The 17,354-nt window shown below is 31.6% G+C and overlaps 1 protein-coding gene across 2 annotated transcripts in view; it reads left to right on the top strand.

The window, feature by feature from the left end:
• The window catches only part of LOC118186752 (sialin-like), a 106,499-nt gene extending 90,425 nt beyond the window's left edge, over nt 1–16,074 (top strand). For both annotated transcript variants that reach the window (XM_085811516.1, XM_035356899.2), the window contains exons 6-10: nt 4,362–4,511; nt 5,447–5,579; nt 9,797–9,952; nt 11,350–11,435; nt 13,641–16,074. In XM_085811516.1, coding sequence (XP_085667642.1) covers nt 4,362–4,511; nt 5,447–5,579; nt 9,797–9,952; nt 11,350–11,435; nt 13,641–13,856 — 741 coding nt within the window. In that variant the 3' untranslated portion in view covers nt 13,857–16,074. The remainder of the gene's footprint in view (nt 1–4,361; nt 4,512–5,446; nt 5,580–9,796; nt 9,953–11,349; nt 11,436–13,640) is intronic.
• Nucleotides 16,075–17,354: the final 1,280 nt, after the last annotated feature.

Below are 17,354 nucleotides of genomic sequence, written 5' to 3'. Positions count from 1 at the left end.
ACGATTTTTTTTAAATTAGCATTTTAAAATAATTTTTATCAATTTTTCGGAAAAAAATTATGAATTATAACATATAAAATCTTTACAATCATCTTAAAGTAGATGTATTTCTAAACACATCTGCAAAAAATAGAGGTTTTTATTCAAAATTTCCGAAGATATACATGAATTTATATATTGGCGCATTTTGAAATTTTGCCATATTTATTAAAAGCGATAATAACGAAAATGTGGTTTACGCACTTTGTTAAAATTATTTGAAAGTAGGAACGATTACCTTTTTTTCCTTTCCTGCACAATGGAAGGGAAAGGAAAATAGGTTGCCGTATATTAAGAAGATCGCCAAGTGAATTATTCTTGGCTCAAACTGAAAAAAAAATGCACCAAGTTAAATTTTTTAACTTCTCCGTAAATTTCGCACCAAATTTTACAAAATTTAATATCTAGGCATAATTTGAGTCGTAGAATCGAAATATGAAAAAAAAATTTGGTATGCTTTTTTCAGAAAAAGTCATTTTTTGTGTCGAAAAACCATATTAGAACAAAGCTATATATAAATATAATATATATCCTAAGTCGCGCTTTCGAGACATGAAAAACGCAGTTTGAATTTTGTCAATCAGCCCAATGAAACGGGAGATACAGAACTGTTCCCCCCTTTTTTTTCTTCTTCCCCGCAGTGTACATAACTTTGAAATTTCTCTTTATAAGCACACAAAATAAAAAATAAAATAAAATAAAAAAAAAAGCAGAGGTGTAAAATTTTTATTTTTTATTATAATTATTATTTTTTAAATTACTGAACCGATTGAAAAAATTAATAGTGCTGCAATTTGAAAGCAAGATCATTTAGGGAAAATAGTGTAGATTATTGAAAATGTGAAGCTGTGGGCACAGACAAATATTCTCACGGCAATGTAAAAATAGCCTTGGAATGTAAAGAAAAAATTTGGAGTAATTTATTTGCATCTTTCGAAGCTTGGCAACATACGGGTAACATTCAGTCAACCCAGATATTTTAAATATATTTACTGACATAGTGGGAAACGAGTCTTACTTCAGCAGATGATTTTTAAGTATCTGCCGATAAACGCAGGTACTTAAAATCGTCTATTGAAGTAAGATTTGTTTCTCAGGTCATTCTTTTTTGCGTATAATTTAGTCTCTTGTTTTCATCATAAAATACTTATGTATTTCTAAAGAAAAAAATAAAAAGAAAAGGTTTAAAAAATTTGACGCAGTTCTTTTTGGACTCACTGATTTTAATTCCCTCTTCCTCCACCATTTCTATTACACCGAATCTCGGTAAAACGAAATTCAGTTGATTTAGGTTTTAATGTACACATAATACTTTTAAATTAAAAGTTTAAATTTAATACTTACTTAAATATTAGTCCAAAAGGACTTTGCCCCTTAGGGATTATTGTTTATTTTGTTTTGCGATTTTGCGTTGAATCACTCTGAATGTCCGTTTCACTTTTCAAACTGCTGCCACCCAATATTATCGCCCTGTATTATATTTGAAGAAATTAAATAACGAAGAATCTGCATATAAATGTGTGTATGTTTCTCGCATTGTGATAAAACAACGGTACCTAGAACCATTCAATTTTGAATGACGTAATCCTACTGTGAATATGGGCATCTGGAAGCCCAAATTTGAAATTTGGAATTTGTTTTATTATAGACTAGCAGCTTCGCTGCCAGCCTTCGTCTGGCTTTTAAATGTACCGGAAAAATGGCTGAAGGGAACACCAAACGTTAAATTTAAAAACTGCTTAGAATTTTACTCTGCAGAACAACTTCATAAAAAAAAGTTATTACGTATAACAAAATTACATTGAAGTAAGCTATTAAGTATCCTAATAAATAAATTATTCAACTTCCCTTTGCAAAATCTTAAGAACTCAAATGGTATAAAGGAGTTTAAGAACTTTGTTTCCTAAAAAAAATCACTCAAAACTTTTCAATGTCTTAAAGACAGTGAAATGAGCAATAAATGACATAAAAGAATACAAAAAAAAAAAAAAAAAAAAAAAAAAAAAAAATTGAAAAGCAAAGTATAATTAATGATATTTTATCTTATATTTTCAAGAGAAAAAAATTACAATGAAATAAGCTATATCCTTTGATACAAATATTAATTATCCTAATAAAAAAATTAATCAATTTTCCGTTGAAGAAAGAAAACCATGCAAAACTTTTCAATATCTTAAAAATAGTGAAATAAGCAAAAAATAATATGAATGAAACTCAAAAAACAAAAAATTCCGCGCAGAATTTTACTCTGCAGAACAGCTTTATCAAAAAAAAAAATATCAATAAAAATGTATTATATATATATATATAAATGACAATGAAATATGCCAATCTCTAAAAAACAGTGACATAAGAAATACGACGAAAAATTGCTGCCAAACCCATATTTCTAAAAGAACGAAGCTATTCAAAATGATGCGATTTCATCAAAAATCTATCAACAACCATAAAGAAAGGAAAATTGTTGCCAAAATCACATTTTTAAAGATGTGAGAAGTGTACTCGGAAGCATCATTTAAAAAAACTTTTAAAAATACAAAATATTATCATTTTTCCAAAATTCTTTTTGTAAAAGCAGTCGCAAGGATAAAAGTTTAGCGTGTCCACAAATCAATAAATAAATAAATAAATAAATAAATAAAATAAACTGTACATTTTAAAAAATAAACTTTTTTAGAAAAAATCCCGTTGAAAAGGTGTTAAGCTCACTTTGTTAAATAAATTTGTATTCAATCGATTTATTGGAACACGAAATTTATTTTAAGTTCGTAAAATAGCTAAATGCCTACGATGGAGTGTGAAATGTGAAATGATGATGTGACGATGTGAAAAATTCATGACGATGTGAAAATGGAGTGTGTAGAGTAAAATCTCGCTTTCCTATAGCCCATCATGTCCCAAAATGACGCGATTTCGTCACAAAACATAAAATAAAAAAAAAAAAAAAAAATCGAATTCGAATTTCTAAAACATCGCTTCGAGGTGCACTGGCTCTTGTTTAGATGCACCTATGTACCAAATTTCGTAGCCGTGGGTCTATTAGCTTATGCGCTGCGCGAACGAAAGACGCACACACACACACACAGAGAGAGAGAGACAGAGTCTTTCTTTTATTACATGTAGAGATTTCCTATTTTGCAAAACTTTAACAAATTTTTGATTAACAAACTCAACGATTTAAAAGCGAGCAATGGCAACACTCTACAAAAAAAGAAATTTTTTTTATCTCTAGCACGCGGAACTGTGTATCGGAAATTCTAAAGATATGCTCATTTAAAAATTATTTTGCGACATTGCTGTTGAACTGAATTTTATGATTTAAGTGCAAAGAATATGATATTTAATAAATAAAAATAACACACAAAACATTAAAAAAACGCTTCTTTTGATGTAATTTAAAATCTGAAACCTATCAGTTTTTTTTTAGTCCAAAGGGATTTGAATCCCGAAGGACTATTAGTTTCGTTTTGGCATTTTGCGTCGGACGGATAAATGTCGGTTCACTTTTCAAACTGTTGCCACCCAATGTTAGAGTCCTGCATTATATTTGAAGAAATTAAATAATGAAAATATGCGTAAATGTATGTATATTTCCCACATTGTCATAAAATAACGGTACATAGAGTCATCGAATTTTGAATAACGTAATCCTCCAACGAATATGAGCATGTGGAAGACCAAATTTGAAATTTGAAATTTGTTTTATGATCGATTTCCTATTTTTTAAAACTTTGACGAATTTTTGATTAACAAACTCAAGGATTTGAAAGCGAGCAATGGCAACGTTGTGCAGAAAAAACATTTTTATCTCCAGCGCGTGAGTCTCTGTATCGGAAATTCTAAAGATATGCTCGTTTTAAAACTATTTTGCGATATTGCTGTTGCACTGGATCTTATGGTTTAAGTGCGAGGAACATGATATTTAATAAAGAAAGGTAACACACAAAATGTTAAAAAAACGCCCCTTTGGACGTAATTTAAAATCTGAAACATTTCAGATTTTTTTTTTTTTTTTAAATCCCCGGTTACTTATTAATTTAGCTGTTCGGAAACCGCTTTGTCTCCCAAAGCACTGTGTTAGAAATGCTGAAATGAATGAAAACAATATGAAACCTAGCATACGTGCCGAAAATTTAGCAGTGCCAATTTTACAGTACGATCGCTATAATTTATTTGTGCTTTTAAATAAACTTTATTTATACTAAACTTTTATTCACCTGAATTAATACACTGAGCATGGAGCAATCTGTATAGTAATATTACTTTTGACTGACAATTACAGGACAGCTGGGATTAAATGAGTTCATTTCTTTGTCTTCTAGAATCGTCCTATTCCTTGGGGCCAGATCGTTCGTTCTAAAGCTGTGTGGGCAGTTACAATTGCGAAGTTCGCCGGTACATGGGGCTTCACCTGCCTACTTACGAAACTGCCCGCTTACCTCGCCGATGTGCTTCATTTTCCTATTCAAAAGGTAAGAAATAAGCACGTTATTTAGCGCGCATTTGACCTCTTTATCTCATTATTACATGAAAAAGATCTATCCCTTTTTCTTGGCCATTAGAGTTAAATAACTCCGTGGGATTTGACGATCCCCTCAACAGAAGGCGAAATTGTTTGCAAAAATGCGAGGGGAGGGAGGTAGATAGTTTCAATGGATTTTAACTTTTAAAGAAATTAAAAATTCCAAGAAACGAATTTCTTCCTGTTTATTTATATATGCTTTAAACAGTAAAGCATTGCCATTAATTCGAGCTAAATTTATCCTTTCATAGGACATAGGAAAGTAGGCATTCTTTTTTCAGATTTCATTTAAATTTAAAAATTTATGTATCTCTATTAATTCATTTCATATAAGCTTTGCTTATTATAGAAAATAACGATTACATTACGCCGTTCACCCTATGCCAAAACACTGATATACTCACAATATATCAATACTTTGCTGTCTTGACCTTCTTGCATTTTAGTTTCACTAAACTGAAATTAGGTGGCCAGAACTATTATGTCAAGCTCATAACTTGATCTTTGCAAAATCGTCAAACTTTAAAAAATACTTTATTACAAAGCATTTATGATTAAGGGAGTGATACTGATTATATGTAAGGAAGCATCCCTTTCTTAATTTTAACCAAAAAACTGTGGCATTAAATTGGTTATGTCAATATATTTGTAGTTTGAAATGTGCAGTGTAATCTGACGAGACTTTGTGTGGGCCCAGAAGGTTTTCCCCCATCAATCTATTACTCCATATTGAGTGACTTCTCAGTTTCAGTTTGGCTCTTTATTCATCTTTAAGAATGTGAGATGATCCATGATAACTGTTAATTAATTAAAAATTCATCAATAAATCGCATGGCGTTGTTTTATGGTTACTGAAAGTGACAATGCAAATTATCTTCCTTCTAGAATGGTATGATAAATGCTTTGGTGTACACTGCTGAAATCGCTGCCATGTTCCTCTCTGGTTGCTCCTCTGATTACATCCGAAAGAAGAATTGGTTGTCCAATACGAATATCAGAAAATTATTCGAGACGCTCGGTGAGTTTTTTTACATGTGTTCCCTTTATCCGTTTATTTTATTACAATAACACTGTTTTTTTTCTCATAAAAAACGAATATTGTCGTCTAAAATAAACATTTAAACAAAATCTTTGCTGGAAAAAAGAGAAAGAGTTTTTGCATTATCATCATTTATGATCAATTTTTTAATCTTACAGTGGTTTTTAAGCATAATTATGATGAGTAAATTAGTTTTTTCACTTAAAAATTACCTAACTAATTTCTTTATTAAAAAAGTTACCGTATTTCCTTGCATATGTTTCCTTCTAATATGTTAGTGCCAGGTTCTGAAAATTAAAAAAATTATTCGCGTAATTGTCCCCTTCCTCCGTGTATTTTGAGAACCAGCTTCTAAAACGGATTTGTCCACGTAGTAATTGTTTTCGTCTTACTGTCAAAGACAAACCTTCTCAAACATCTTGGGAAAGTCACGCCGAGCATTTCTTTTCAAAATGTTGAACTTTATACCAGCCTAATACAAGAACTAACCAATCATAGCGATGCAAGTACGAACTGGCATTAAGTCTACGATTTCGCTACGTCAGTGCGAATTCAGCTTCTCTAATTATTTATGGAAGATTCGAGGTCTAAGGAGTAGCAAAGCCAACAATAACAATGGGCAAGGTTCAAGTTATAGAGAAGTAGAAAGGGAGATCCCTTATTAGAAATTGCAATGTAGATATTACGATGTATTCTTATTGGAATGTAGGTTTCTTTAAAAAAATATTGTGATAGTTATCTGTAGTTTATCTATGACTGCTTTTCATTTGTTATGTTCTTACTGTAATCACATCCTTCGGAAATTAACTAAGCAAATTATTCGCATAATTTTCCCCTCTCGATTTCGAACAATAAAATTAGTAAAAAAAGAGAGAGAGAGAGAATACGCGAGGAAATAGGCAATTAATTATTCTTTGCATTTTAAATTCTTTGCATTTTAAATGAGTCTTTAAAAATTATTTCTTTGCATTTTAAATTTTTTTAGGGAAAGGAAAGAAATTGGCATAACCATCAAGTTATTTTAAAATTCAACTTTTGGCATTTACTTTTTACTAACTGAAGTAACTGGCCTTTCCCAGTCTTTACGTAGAATGGAGAGTAATGTAGTAGTTCTTCATTTAGGGAGACGGGGTAATTTTTTTCGAAATATTAGCGGAAAAGTATTGCGAATGCACTTAAATTCTGCTTTAAAGGTTTTTCTCTGTTTTAGAAAGTTCTACACTGTTCTAAATAGATAACAAACAGTTTTAAGTAATAGTAAGAAATACTTGTTTTGCTGCCGGTTATGTCTTTTTTCGGAAACGAATTGTCGAAAAATCACCATCCACTTTGGGCGATTTCTTCACCATTTTCGAAATATTTTCGATAAACTGACAGAGAGCTCACTTAAATTCTGCTCTTAATGTTCTAAACTCTTCTAAGTAAATGAAATAGTCACCATCTAATGGTTTTAGAAAGATCTGATAACGGAAATGTAACAACGGTGACGTGGACATAATATATGTTACGTGATTTCAAAATTAAAACTGTGTCGAAATATTATCGATGATATTTATTTTTCGTAAAAAGACAATGATAAATTCCTTGTTTAACATGACTTTCCCTGATAAAGGAAACGGAACAACCGAGACGTGAATCTAAACTGGGTGATGTGTACGCAAGATGGGTGTCGTGAACGGAACGTTCTAACATAAGCGCCCGACTGTAGACGCCGCGGGGTGGTTTTTCGAAATCTTAGGTAGACAGTGACCTTCCTCTTGTTTTAAAGTCCAAGTGTGCAAAATTTTATCAAGTTTGTAATAAAACTGTAGATTTGTAAGAATTTCACACGCATGCACACAAATAAACAAACGGACACTCTTCTTTATATATATGGAAAGAGGGGGAAAGGGGTATTTTTAAAACAATGATTTTTTTTTTTTTTTTTTTTTTTTTTTTTTCAGAAACTGATAGAAATTTTGTCATACTGCCAGACTGTTAAAAAAGTGACACCTAAATTAAAATTTAAATAAAAAGCCATTAAAACTATAGAAATTGCATTTAAAATCAATATAATAACACATTAAGAAAAAAGAATCTCAAAGGAAAAACTTCATTCGAGATTTTTTTTTTTTTATTTATTTGAAATTTTTTACATAAATTTCTCGCATAACATTAACAATGTACCTGTTTTAATCTTTTACAATCATGAGAATTAATTTTCAGATAAAAACTACAAAAAATAAGTTCTACCCGTTTCTGCATTCATTGAAAGTATAAAGCCAGAAAATATTAAAAGGCAGAGAAAGATCCAACTCGATCGATTTTCAAATACTCTGTTTAAAACTGAAATCGCTAGGGTATATTACAATTTATACATCTTATAAAATTTCTTTTAATATTCTGAATTGGGGGACTAATTGGGGAGGGGGCAGTGCGAAATTTGAAGCTGTTGACAAGCTACGTGACATAAGATCTCTCATTTACCTTCCAAATTATGAGTGTGTGCAAATTGATTCAAAAATGTAAAGACAAGTGACCGAAGTAAGCAGATTTTGTAATAGAATATGTGCACGGAAATGGCACGTTGAGTACGTTGCGCTGTTGAGCAATAAATTAAAGCGTTCTATTAACCCTTTCCGGCACGCTACCTTTTAAAGTCGGAGTTTTGATTCTTTTTTTTAAAAAAAGGTACACAGTCAAATTAGGCCTAGATCACAAGTAAAATTTTGTGAAGATAGCACTTATTGTTTATTTCTGTTGGTGTGCCCGAAGAGGGCACACTGATTGAATAGAACTTCGAAAAGAGTGCTGAAACGAGCATTGTTGAACTGACCGAGGAGATGCTAAGAAACAAAGAATACAGACTCTCAGTTGTCCTAGATTATCGGTGAGCTCGGTCTATGCACACCTAGGGTTCGCCGTTTGATTTTAGGCAAAATTTCAAGGTAAAAATTTAAAACTAATGTAGAATAAGGATATTAGCATACAGCCAAAAAAAATAACATAGAAATTTCTTTTCAAACAATTCCTTTGATACCCTAAAAAAATCTGGAAGATTTCTTTAAAAAATAAGGGTCTTAAAAAACTAAACATGGCTAAAATATATGGGCTGGTTTGTGTTGAGCTGCCATCTACTATAAATAAAGAAGATTCAGAGTAACCTATAGTAACCTATAAATCCTTTTTCGTTCAATTTTTCTGTGCGTACAGAAGGAAATTTTAGGTGTGTCCAGACCGGACATACTGAGCCGCAAAGGGTTAAATTAAAACGTCATTCCCCGTGTGAAATTCGAGCAGTATGCATCAATACAGGAATGCGGCGTTCGCTGGTATGTATTTTATCCATCTCCTCATGAAAACGCAGCAACTACTTAGGGGAAGTTCTCAGGAATATATTCTGCCCCTCTTTTGAGAAATTCTGATCCGTATAGTGTTTAAAGACCTTCGCAGCCGTACCGATGGGCTCGGGTTCGAATTCTGGAGAAAACATGAGGCAAAGAGGTGTTTAAAATAACGACGAGCCGAAAGTCCTCTCGGGCGGTTTGATTATAGAGAAACAGGAGTGGGAGACCGCCGGCCAGTTCCAGAAGTATGTTTTTCATCAAAATTTGGGCGAAGGTGTACCGTTAGTGCGTTGGGACTACACCTGTACGATCGATAATGAAGGTGTAGCTCCCCTCCTCCCATTTATACCTGCAGTTAAGCCTTCTTTGAGTAGCTGTAGCTGCTTCATTACGCACCTTGATATAGAATGCTCGTTCTAGTGTGGCGAGAGCAACAATGAGTTTTTATCGTTATTAGTCCAAAGTGGCCTTGTCCCTGAGGGACTACTGTTTTCGTTTTGCGATTTTGCGTTGAATCACTCTGAATGTCGGTTTCACTTTTCAAACTGTTGCCACCAAATATTATCACCCTGTAATATATTTAAAAAAAATTAAATCATGAAGAATCTATTACGATATTGCTATTGAACTGAATTTTATGGTTTAAGTGCAAAGAACATGATATTTAATAAATAAAGGTAACACACAAAATGTTAAAAAAACGCCCCTTTGGACGTAATTTAAAATCTGAAACCTTTCAGATTTTCTTTTTTATTATGTATCTTTTTCGTTTTTAATATTATATTTAAATTTAATTGATATGTTTGGTTATATTTGTCTTCCTTTTTTTCATTCCTTTCACTTAACAGAACTTGTGGCTTCTCTTTTTAGCTCTTGTGGGTCCTACTATATGTTTGGTCCTGATTCCTGCCATGGGTTGCAATCAGTGGCCCGTCGTTGCTCTCATTATAATGTCTATGGGATTCTACGGGATGGTCGGAGGAGGAGATATACCGGCATTTGTAGACATCGCTCCCGAACTCGCTGGTGTGTATTATTGCATCTCTTCTGTTCCTCTTTTGGATTGCTTTCATTTGCTGTGATCTTATTGTACGACACATTACTTTGGCCTAAATCTACAAGAAGCAAATAACTTATTGAATGCAGTAAAACACATGAAAACTGACTCCCATTTATATCATATACGTCGAAAATTGCCAAAACTCTCATGCAATCAATCTGTTCGAACACAGATCGAAATACTGATTTTCAACGAGATTACTTGTGCGCAATTAAAATTGAAAATGAAATGGAAAAAAAATTGAAAACATTGAAAAACTACATATTTTTCACCGGGATAAGAGAATTTTATTATCAACCACATTCCATTCAACTAGAAGGGAATATATTTTTAGATTTCGGAATGAAAAGTAAAAGTAATAATATACTGCTGTTCAGTAAGAATCTTACTTTTATAATCTTATCATTTCTGCCAGACACGTGAGCCAGTTTTTTGTAATTTTATTTTGTTTTTTAAATGTGAAGAGCGTTTCTAAGACACTGCACAAGTCTCTGAAATTTTTTCCTAACATATGTAACAGCAATTCAGTTTGTTGATATGTATGTACGTAATAATTCAGTAGATGACTTGAGGATTAGAAAAAGCAGCTTCGTGGATACGTGAGGCGAGAGGACGGGGAAGAAAATTTTTCAAATGTGGCTGTTGATTTAAACACATAATGTTCCTTTTGTAATAGAGGAAACTTTGATACGCATGTTTATGCATGACTCTGTTTAGATTCATTCAACATCCTTTATGAGTGCGCCACCAGCCAGTCTTGCTTTACACTAAAAGGTAGTGATAATAATTTTTCCGTATGCTATAAAAATAGAAAAAAAAATAAGGCATTGTTAATTTTTTTTTAAATTACTGTTAAAGACTTAAAGAAGTTGCGCAGCACAGGCAGCACATGAGCCCGACAATTTTATAGTGCCCACATCTCGTTAGACAATGGGGAAGCGGAGCAGCAAGGTTAAGCAGGAAAACGGGTTGCCCAATTACTAGCAGCAACATTTATAAACTTGATTTCTTGATTTTCTTGCTTAAATTCTGGATCTGCAATTGGATAAGAGCTGCCCCAATGCAGGAGGATTGTATAAGCAAGTATGAAATGGAAAGACGCAGTCCAGAAAAATTACCATAAACAATTTAGAACAGAAAAAGGATCTCCTTTTAAATATAAAACATAAATTAAAATGAGGAATTACTAATTTAAGTTATAATTTTGAGTTGCCGATTTTTTTTATCTTACATGTATAAATATAATAAAAATATTAAATTACCTTTTTTTCTCTTCTGTTTTCAGCTAAAAAATTAAATTTTTGTTTCCACTTATATGCTTATATGCACTTTTTTGCTAATTATACATCATTTTTGTTTTCAGGAACGATTTTCGGATTGGCTAATGGCATCGCTGGAACGACAGGATTTTTATCACCTCTTGTTGCGGGTATTTTCTTGGATAAAGACGTAAGTGCATAATTTAGAGTCTTTTTTAAAATTTAGAATTCTTTTGTAATGCAAAAAAAAAACTATGTGAGGTATCCTACTCTCGAAAAATGATCTTTCGCATAACTGCATCACGTAACTTATTCAAGTAACTGCTTTATAAGATTTGTGCTTCATGATGTCCCATTTCAGTCTTTCCCGCTTTAGGCTTCTTAGAGGTGAGAAAACAGCTGTAGCATTTCAGGCTTTTTCTTTTCTTCCGTTGGCGCTTTTGATGTGAAAGAATCAAGATGTGCCATTTCAGATATTTTTTTTTTTTTTTTTTTTTTTTTCGACTTTTCTCCCTCAGTATAACTGATGAGAAAATGTTTGAGGGAGAAGCAGATATTCGAAGAAAGCGATTAGATGCAACAATACCGAATATTTTACCGTGAGTTATTACTTCACAACACAGTTTTCATGATTATTAGATAAAAGCGCCGGTGACATTAATGTTGCATGAAAACCTTACGTGAATACGATGTTAAAAGGCGGAGCTTTACTGTGACATTACTTCATATGTACTTCACAGCTATTTTCGGTTCTTCACAGTCATTCATTGTACTTCACAGTTTTTTTTTTTTTTTTTTTTTTTTTCCATTCAGAGTCCAAGCTAGCCTACTCTGAATGGAAAGACTGAAATGGGAATATCTCTTACCCAGTGAGAAGCTGGGACGATTATCCAAAAAGTCTCATCTCGGAAAGCCTGAACTTTGTAGTTAGAAATGTATTATTTATGACTTCAGCTCATTTTACATTTATTAAAAAAAAGAGGCAACTGCTTGTTTTCCTTTTATGTGTCTATGTGGGGGAATAATTGATTTCAATATAAGATAGAAATAATTTTTACTTTTTTCACTAACATTAAATATCATTTATTTAAAATTTATAAAGTAAACTTTCCCAATTTTACTGGGAAAATGCTTTCTACAAGCGAGAAGAAATATTTCTGAAAGATTTTGTATTAATTGAGTTCTTGAGCTAAAGAAGAATGTGTAAAATAAACATTTTTACGATGGGAAAAATGTAATTAGGAAAAGGTTCTGATATATTATAGAACTGAAATTACGTTTATTATATAATATTAGAATGCCACGGGAGAAGAGCTGAAAATTTTATTTCCAAGCGAAACTAAATAGTGGTTAAATAGAAATTACAATATTGATACGTTGTTTACATCCTCTTTCTTGATATTAAAAAACTGCGAAGTCATCAAAAAAGCGAATCCAAAACTAGGTAAAAATTTAATCGTTTAGATCCTGAAAGCATTCCATTTGAAAATCAGAAAATATTGAACTAACTGGGGTCTCACTAATGATTCTAATGTTCTAAGAAACCTAAGAGAGATGAATTCTTCAGTTTCATAATAAAATTAATTATATTACTAAAATCTGGTTTCAAAACATGCTTTTCAAATGGAACATTAAAAAAAAAAAAAAAAAAAAAAAAAAAAAAAAAAAAAAATTAACATCAAGAGATAAGATAATTGGATTCTCGGGTTTATTTGATAATTGAATTATAATTGAAGATAATTGAATTCTCGAGTTTATTGATAAATTGAAATGAAGTTTTGCGATGTAAGTATTGCGTGAAAGTATTGGAAAAAATCGGATGATTTAACGTCTTGGCTACTGGATATGAAAAGTTTCTGGTGCGAGATTAGTTAACCAAAATTAACATCAGATGGGTCATGAGCTCAAGGAATAAAACAATATGGACCTTCATTAAGAATATCACGACTTTATCGATGTTTATACATATATAATTCAGTTCAAACATGCACATATGTATTATATATACATATATATTATACCTATGTAAATGTAATTCACATTTGTGCAAAGTGGAAATATTAACTGAGAATTATTGTTAATTGTGAATTATTATCATACTGGGAATTACATTTATGTAAAATTAAAATATTTCGCTAAATTCGCGTTTCCGGTTGCGGATGTAAACTCAATTTCAAATATATATATATTCTATAGAATAGAATATAGGGATATAATAGAATAGAATAATCTATTAATAGAATATATGGATGTAATAGAATAGAATAATCCATTAATAGAATATATATATATATATATATATTCTATTCTCCCGTTTAGAATATATATATATTCTATTACGAAGATAAAATGGCAATATCGTAAAATTCTTAACTCAATTAACTTTATTTTCCAGCACGGTGGAATGTTCCAGTGGTCTAAAGTATTCTACACCTCATGTGGCATCTATGCTGGCGGAGCCTTAGTCTTCCTGATATTCGGTTCCGCTGAACCGGAACCTTGGGCCGTTTCCCAGGAAGAACCGACGAGTTCAGGAGAATACTCTAGGAAAGCTTCTGTTCGTTCCGACATTGAGATTTCTCTTAGCATTCACGCTTCCTGCCCACGATGACTCCTCAACTCAACTCCATGCAAAGAAGGTCCGCCTTCCTCCGAAGCAAGGCGCCCCGGCACTCAGTAGGGCGGCCGTGAGGAGCGGCATTAAATTCGTGCCCCCGAAATAACCGAGAGATACATGAGTGTGAATGTATTACGAAGGTTATTGTCTTGTAAAAGGGACTGCTTAAAATGATCGAGAAAATATGAGAATATAAGAACTGCTATAATATCAAGCGAAATTTGTGAAATGGATCATGAGATTTTTTGCTTTTATGCAAATGAAATTTATAATTATCATTAACAAAAAATTCTTAACTATTGTCATTCCTTCAAATTTTAAAAACGTAATTTATAGTTATGCGAATACACTCATTTAAATTAGTATTTAATTTTTTTGTAATTTTATCTTACTAATTCCTACTGAATTAATGATTTCAATAAACCAAGTATTCTAATTCATAGTTTGTGAACTTCTAAGAATTTAAATTTATTCTTGCATTATATTTGCATAATAGAGTATAAAATATGTTTTCAGTATTTAAATCTTCTATTGGAATGCTAACATGTTAAAATTTGGCAAAATTCAATCGGTCGCATCATTATTGTGACTTTATTCATATTTCAAAATTGTTTTATGTATTCCAACATGCTCCTAAGCAAGTTTATTTGAGAATAAAAAAAAAGTTTTGCATTATGTATCGCAATGAAAAAAATGTAATGGGGGTAGGACATTTCTGCGTCATTTAGCTGGTGGAAAAGCAGTATTTATTTAAATGTTAAAGTTCCTTCTGAAGAGCATATACATAGTATATGGAATAATATATTCATACACCGAAAATAAAATTTTTTAAACTTAATTCAAACAATTAATTCTTTTTCATTTTTTTTTCAAAGATATCACAGACGTACAGTTTTTTTGGGAGATTTTTGTATAAAGATTTTAAATAATATAATACCCTTAATTTTTTATCACAGACAGATGAAATCTGTGGAATTATAGTATATGCAAATTTTTAATGTCAGAATTATGTCAACAAATAAAATTAGTTAGAACTTGTAAATAGAATCATTTTACTCTACAAAATGGCGTTCAGAATACTGGATATTTCATTCAAATGTTTGGCTTGAAAACTATTGGCTATACGCAATAGAAAAATGACATAGGTGTGATAAAATGAAAAGAATCTATCCTAAATTTCCCAGCCAAGGCCACGAATATCTCAGCACGTATGTTTTTGCATGAATCGCAGCTTCCCAACAATAGGGAGCCAATGAAATTCCTAAACAGGATTAGTTTTACGATTCATAAATAACGCTGAAGTCCTCGGCCGTTTTTTTGATTCGGTGATTTCTTTGCGCAATGCCCGAAAAGGGGAAAGACAGAAGTATATTCAGTTATGGCAGCAAGGCCGATCGTCGCTTGTTAATGGAAAATATGTACGTATGTAGGAAACGGGAAATGCTCGGGAAGCTTTGCTGTGGTTATTGCGACACGTCTTGTTGTGGCGGTTTAAAAAGCGTACTCTTCTTCCTATTGTTCTGACCTTCTTTTGTCTTTTGTTTTGCAAAATAACTCTTCTGTAGCGATCGTCCTTCACATTGAGTTCCATGGCTTCTTAAATGTCGTATGTCTGTATACCGAAATGCCGCAATGGGAAGTACGAGTACAGTTGTAGGCTAAACGAATCAGCAGAAAAATGGCCTTCTTCCTTTGTAGCAATTCCGGATTCACAGCAGACTGAATAATATTTATTGTAGTAAAAGTTTTTTTAAGACACATTCTTAAGGATATTTGGGATGGTGTCCCACATATTATCGGTTCACATATAACTAATTAATCATAAAAATAAGTATTGCTTTTTGGTGTGTGAATATTTTTCTCTGAATGTATGAGAAGGGCGGAAAATGAAAAAAATATATAGTACTTATATTTTGTAAGGTGTGTTGTGCATTTTTTACATCCTATTTTTGGATCTCGATACATGTGATCTAAAAAGTATTTGCATGTTTTTATATGTAATCTAACTTATTTGCGAATATGCATTTAACTGTATGCGCGAAATGTATTCTTTTTTAACATTATTTATATTTTATATTCGTCTTGGATACGGGATTAGAATCCGCGTTCATGTGTTCGGCCAAGTGTGGCATTGTGATGCAATGTACAAAGTTAATCTTCCTTTGAAACCCATTGTACATATATGTATAATAAATGCCTTCTGTAAAGTTTATTTCCTGGTTCATTATTTTATGAAATATTTACTTATTCACTTTTTAGGTATTATAATCATTTCATACATTTTCTTTCAAAGAATTTTGCCGTCATATATAGATTGTATTTAAACTAAATTGCGTTTTCAAACTTGTTTTGAAAAACAATGTTAATCTCTTCTATCAGATTTGACAACTTATACATGATTAATTGTTGAAATAGGATAAAAGTCCAAAATATCAGCTAAAACGTTTCAGTATTCTGAAGAATAATAACATCACTTTTAAAATAATAAAATCAAAGATATTAATTTAAGAAACAAATTTATATACAAACAGAAATTAGCAAAGAATTTCTTACAATAAATGAAGTAAAACACATAAAAACTAAGAGTAAAATTCACAATATTATTTTTTGTTTACGTTCTAACCCCAATTAAGCCTCGTTTAGGAATAACGTTTCCGACCATTTTATATACAGTATTACTCTGATGTAAAACTTGTTACACTATTATTTAATAGATATGTGTACTGAATAATACAAACTATAATTTGCCTGATAATGAAATGAGTTTTAAGATAGTAATAATGGAAGATACTATATCGTGTATACATACTACCTGTTCATGTAATTCACAATAGAAGTTATAAAATATTCAACAGCAGCTTTGTGTTTACATTTCTGTTTCGTTCAGTTTAGGCTTCAGAAGTCGAATATCATCTGAAAGGTGATACTACTGAAAACATTTCACAGTTTTAGTTCAACCAGTAGAACAGGAATTGAAGAACTTCGAAAAATTCAAATGAAAAAAATAAAATTGCTGCATTAAAAATAACAGCAGTGCTTTATAAATAATTTTCAATTCTCGGAAATTCTTAATTAAAAATCACAACTAAATTCACGTAGTTGTAATTAATCTATTGAAATGATTGCTTACATTAATAATCTCTTTATTTTTCATTAATATCAGAAATTTAGGATGGTCTTAGTTGGTTTCTAGTCACTACTGAAGACCAAAAGATAGTTAAAATCTGTTCAGGTAAACTCGGCAAAGTTATTTTTTACACTAATTTCATTTGCATAAGAGCGCCTTTAGTTAAATTATGAATTTAAAGCTTTTTTCATTGACCGGATCTTATTTGCCTAAATTAAAAGCCCTTCCTGTTGAAGGTTAAAGTCTGCAGTTTTATTCTTAAAAGATACGACACTGGTTCCTAAATTTGAATAAATCCTCCGAAACCAGCAGCCTGTTCGCGGAATGGGAAATTCTGTGTTCGAGTCTCAGCTGAAACTCACACT

This window comes from Stegodyphus dumicola, chromosome 2 (genome assembly GCF_044657685.1).
Source record: "Stegodyphus dumicola isolate Sdum_Otavi_A_Nest chromosome 2, ASM4465768v1".
NCBI lineage: Eukaryota > Metazoa > Arthropoda > Arachnida > Araneae > Eresidae > Stegodyphus > Stegodyphus dumicola.
The sequence above is the reverse complement of the archived record's forward strand: the minus strand, read 5'-3'. Positions and strand labels throughout refer to the sequence as shown.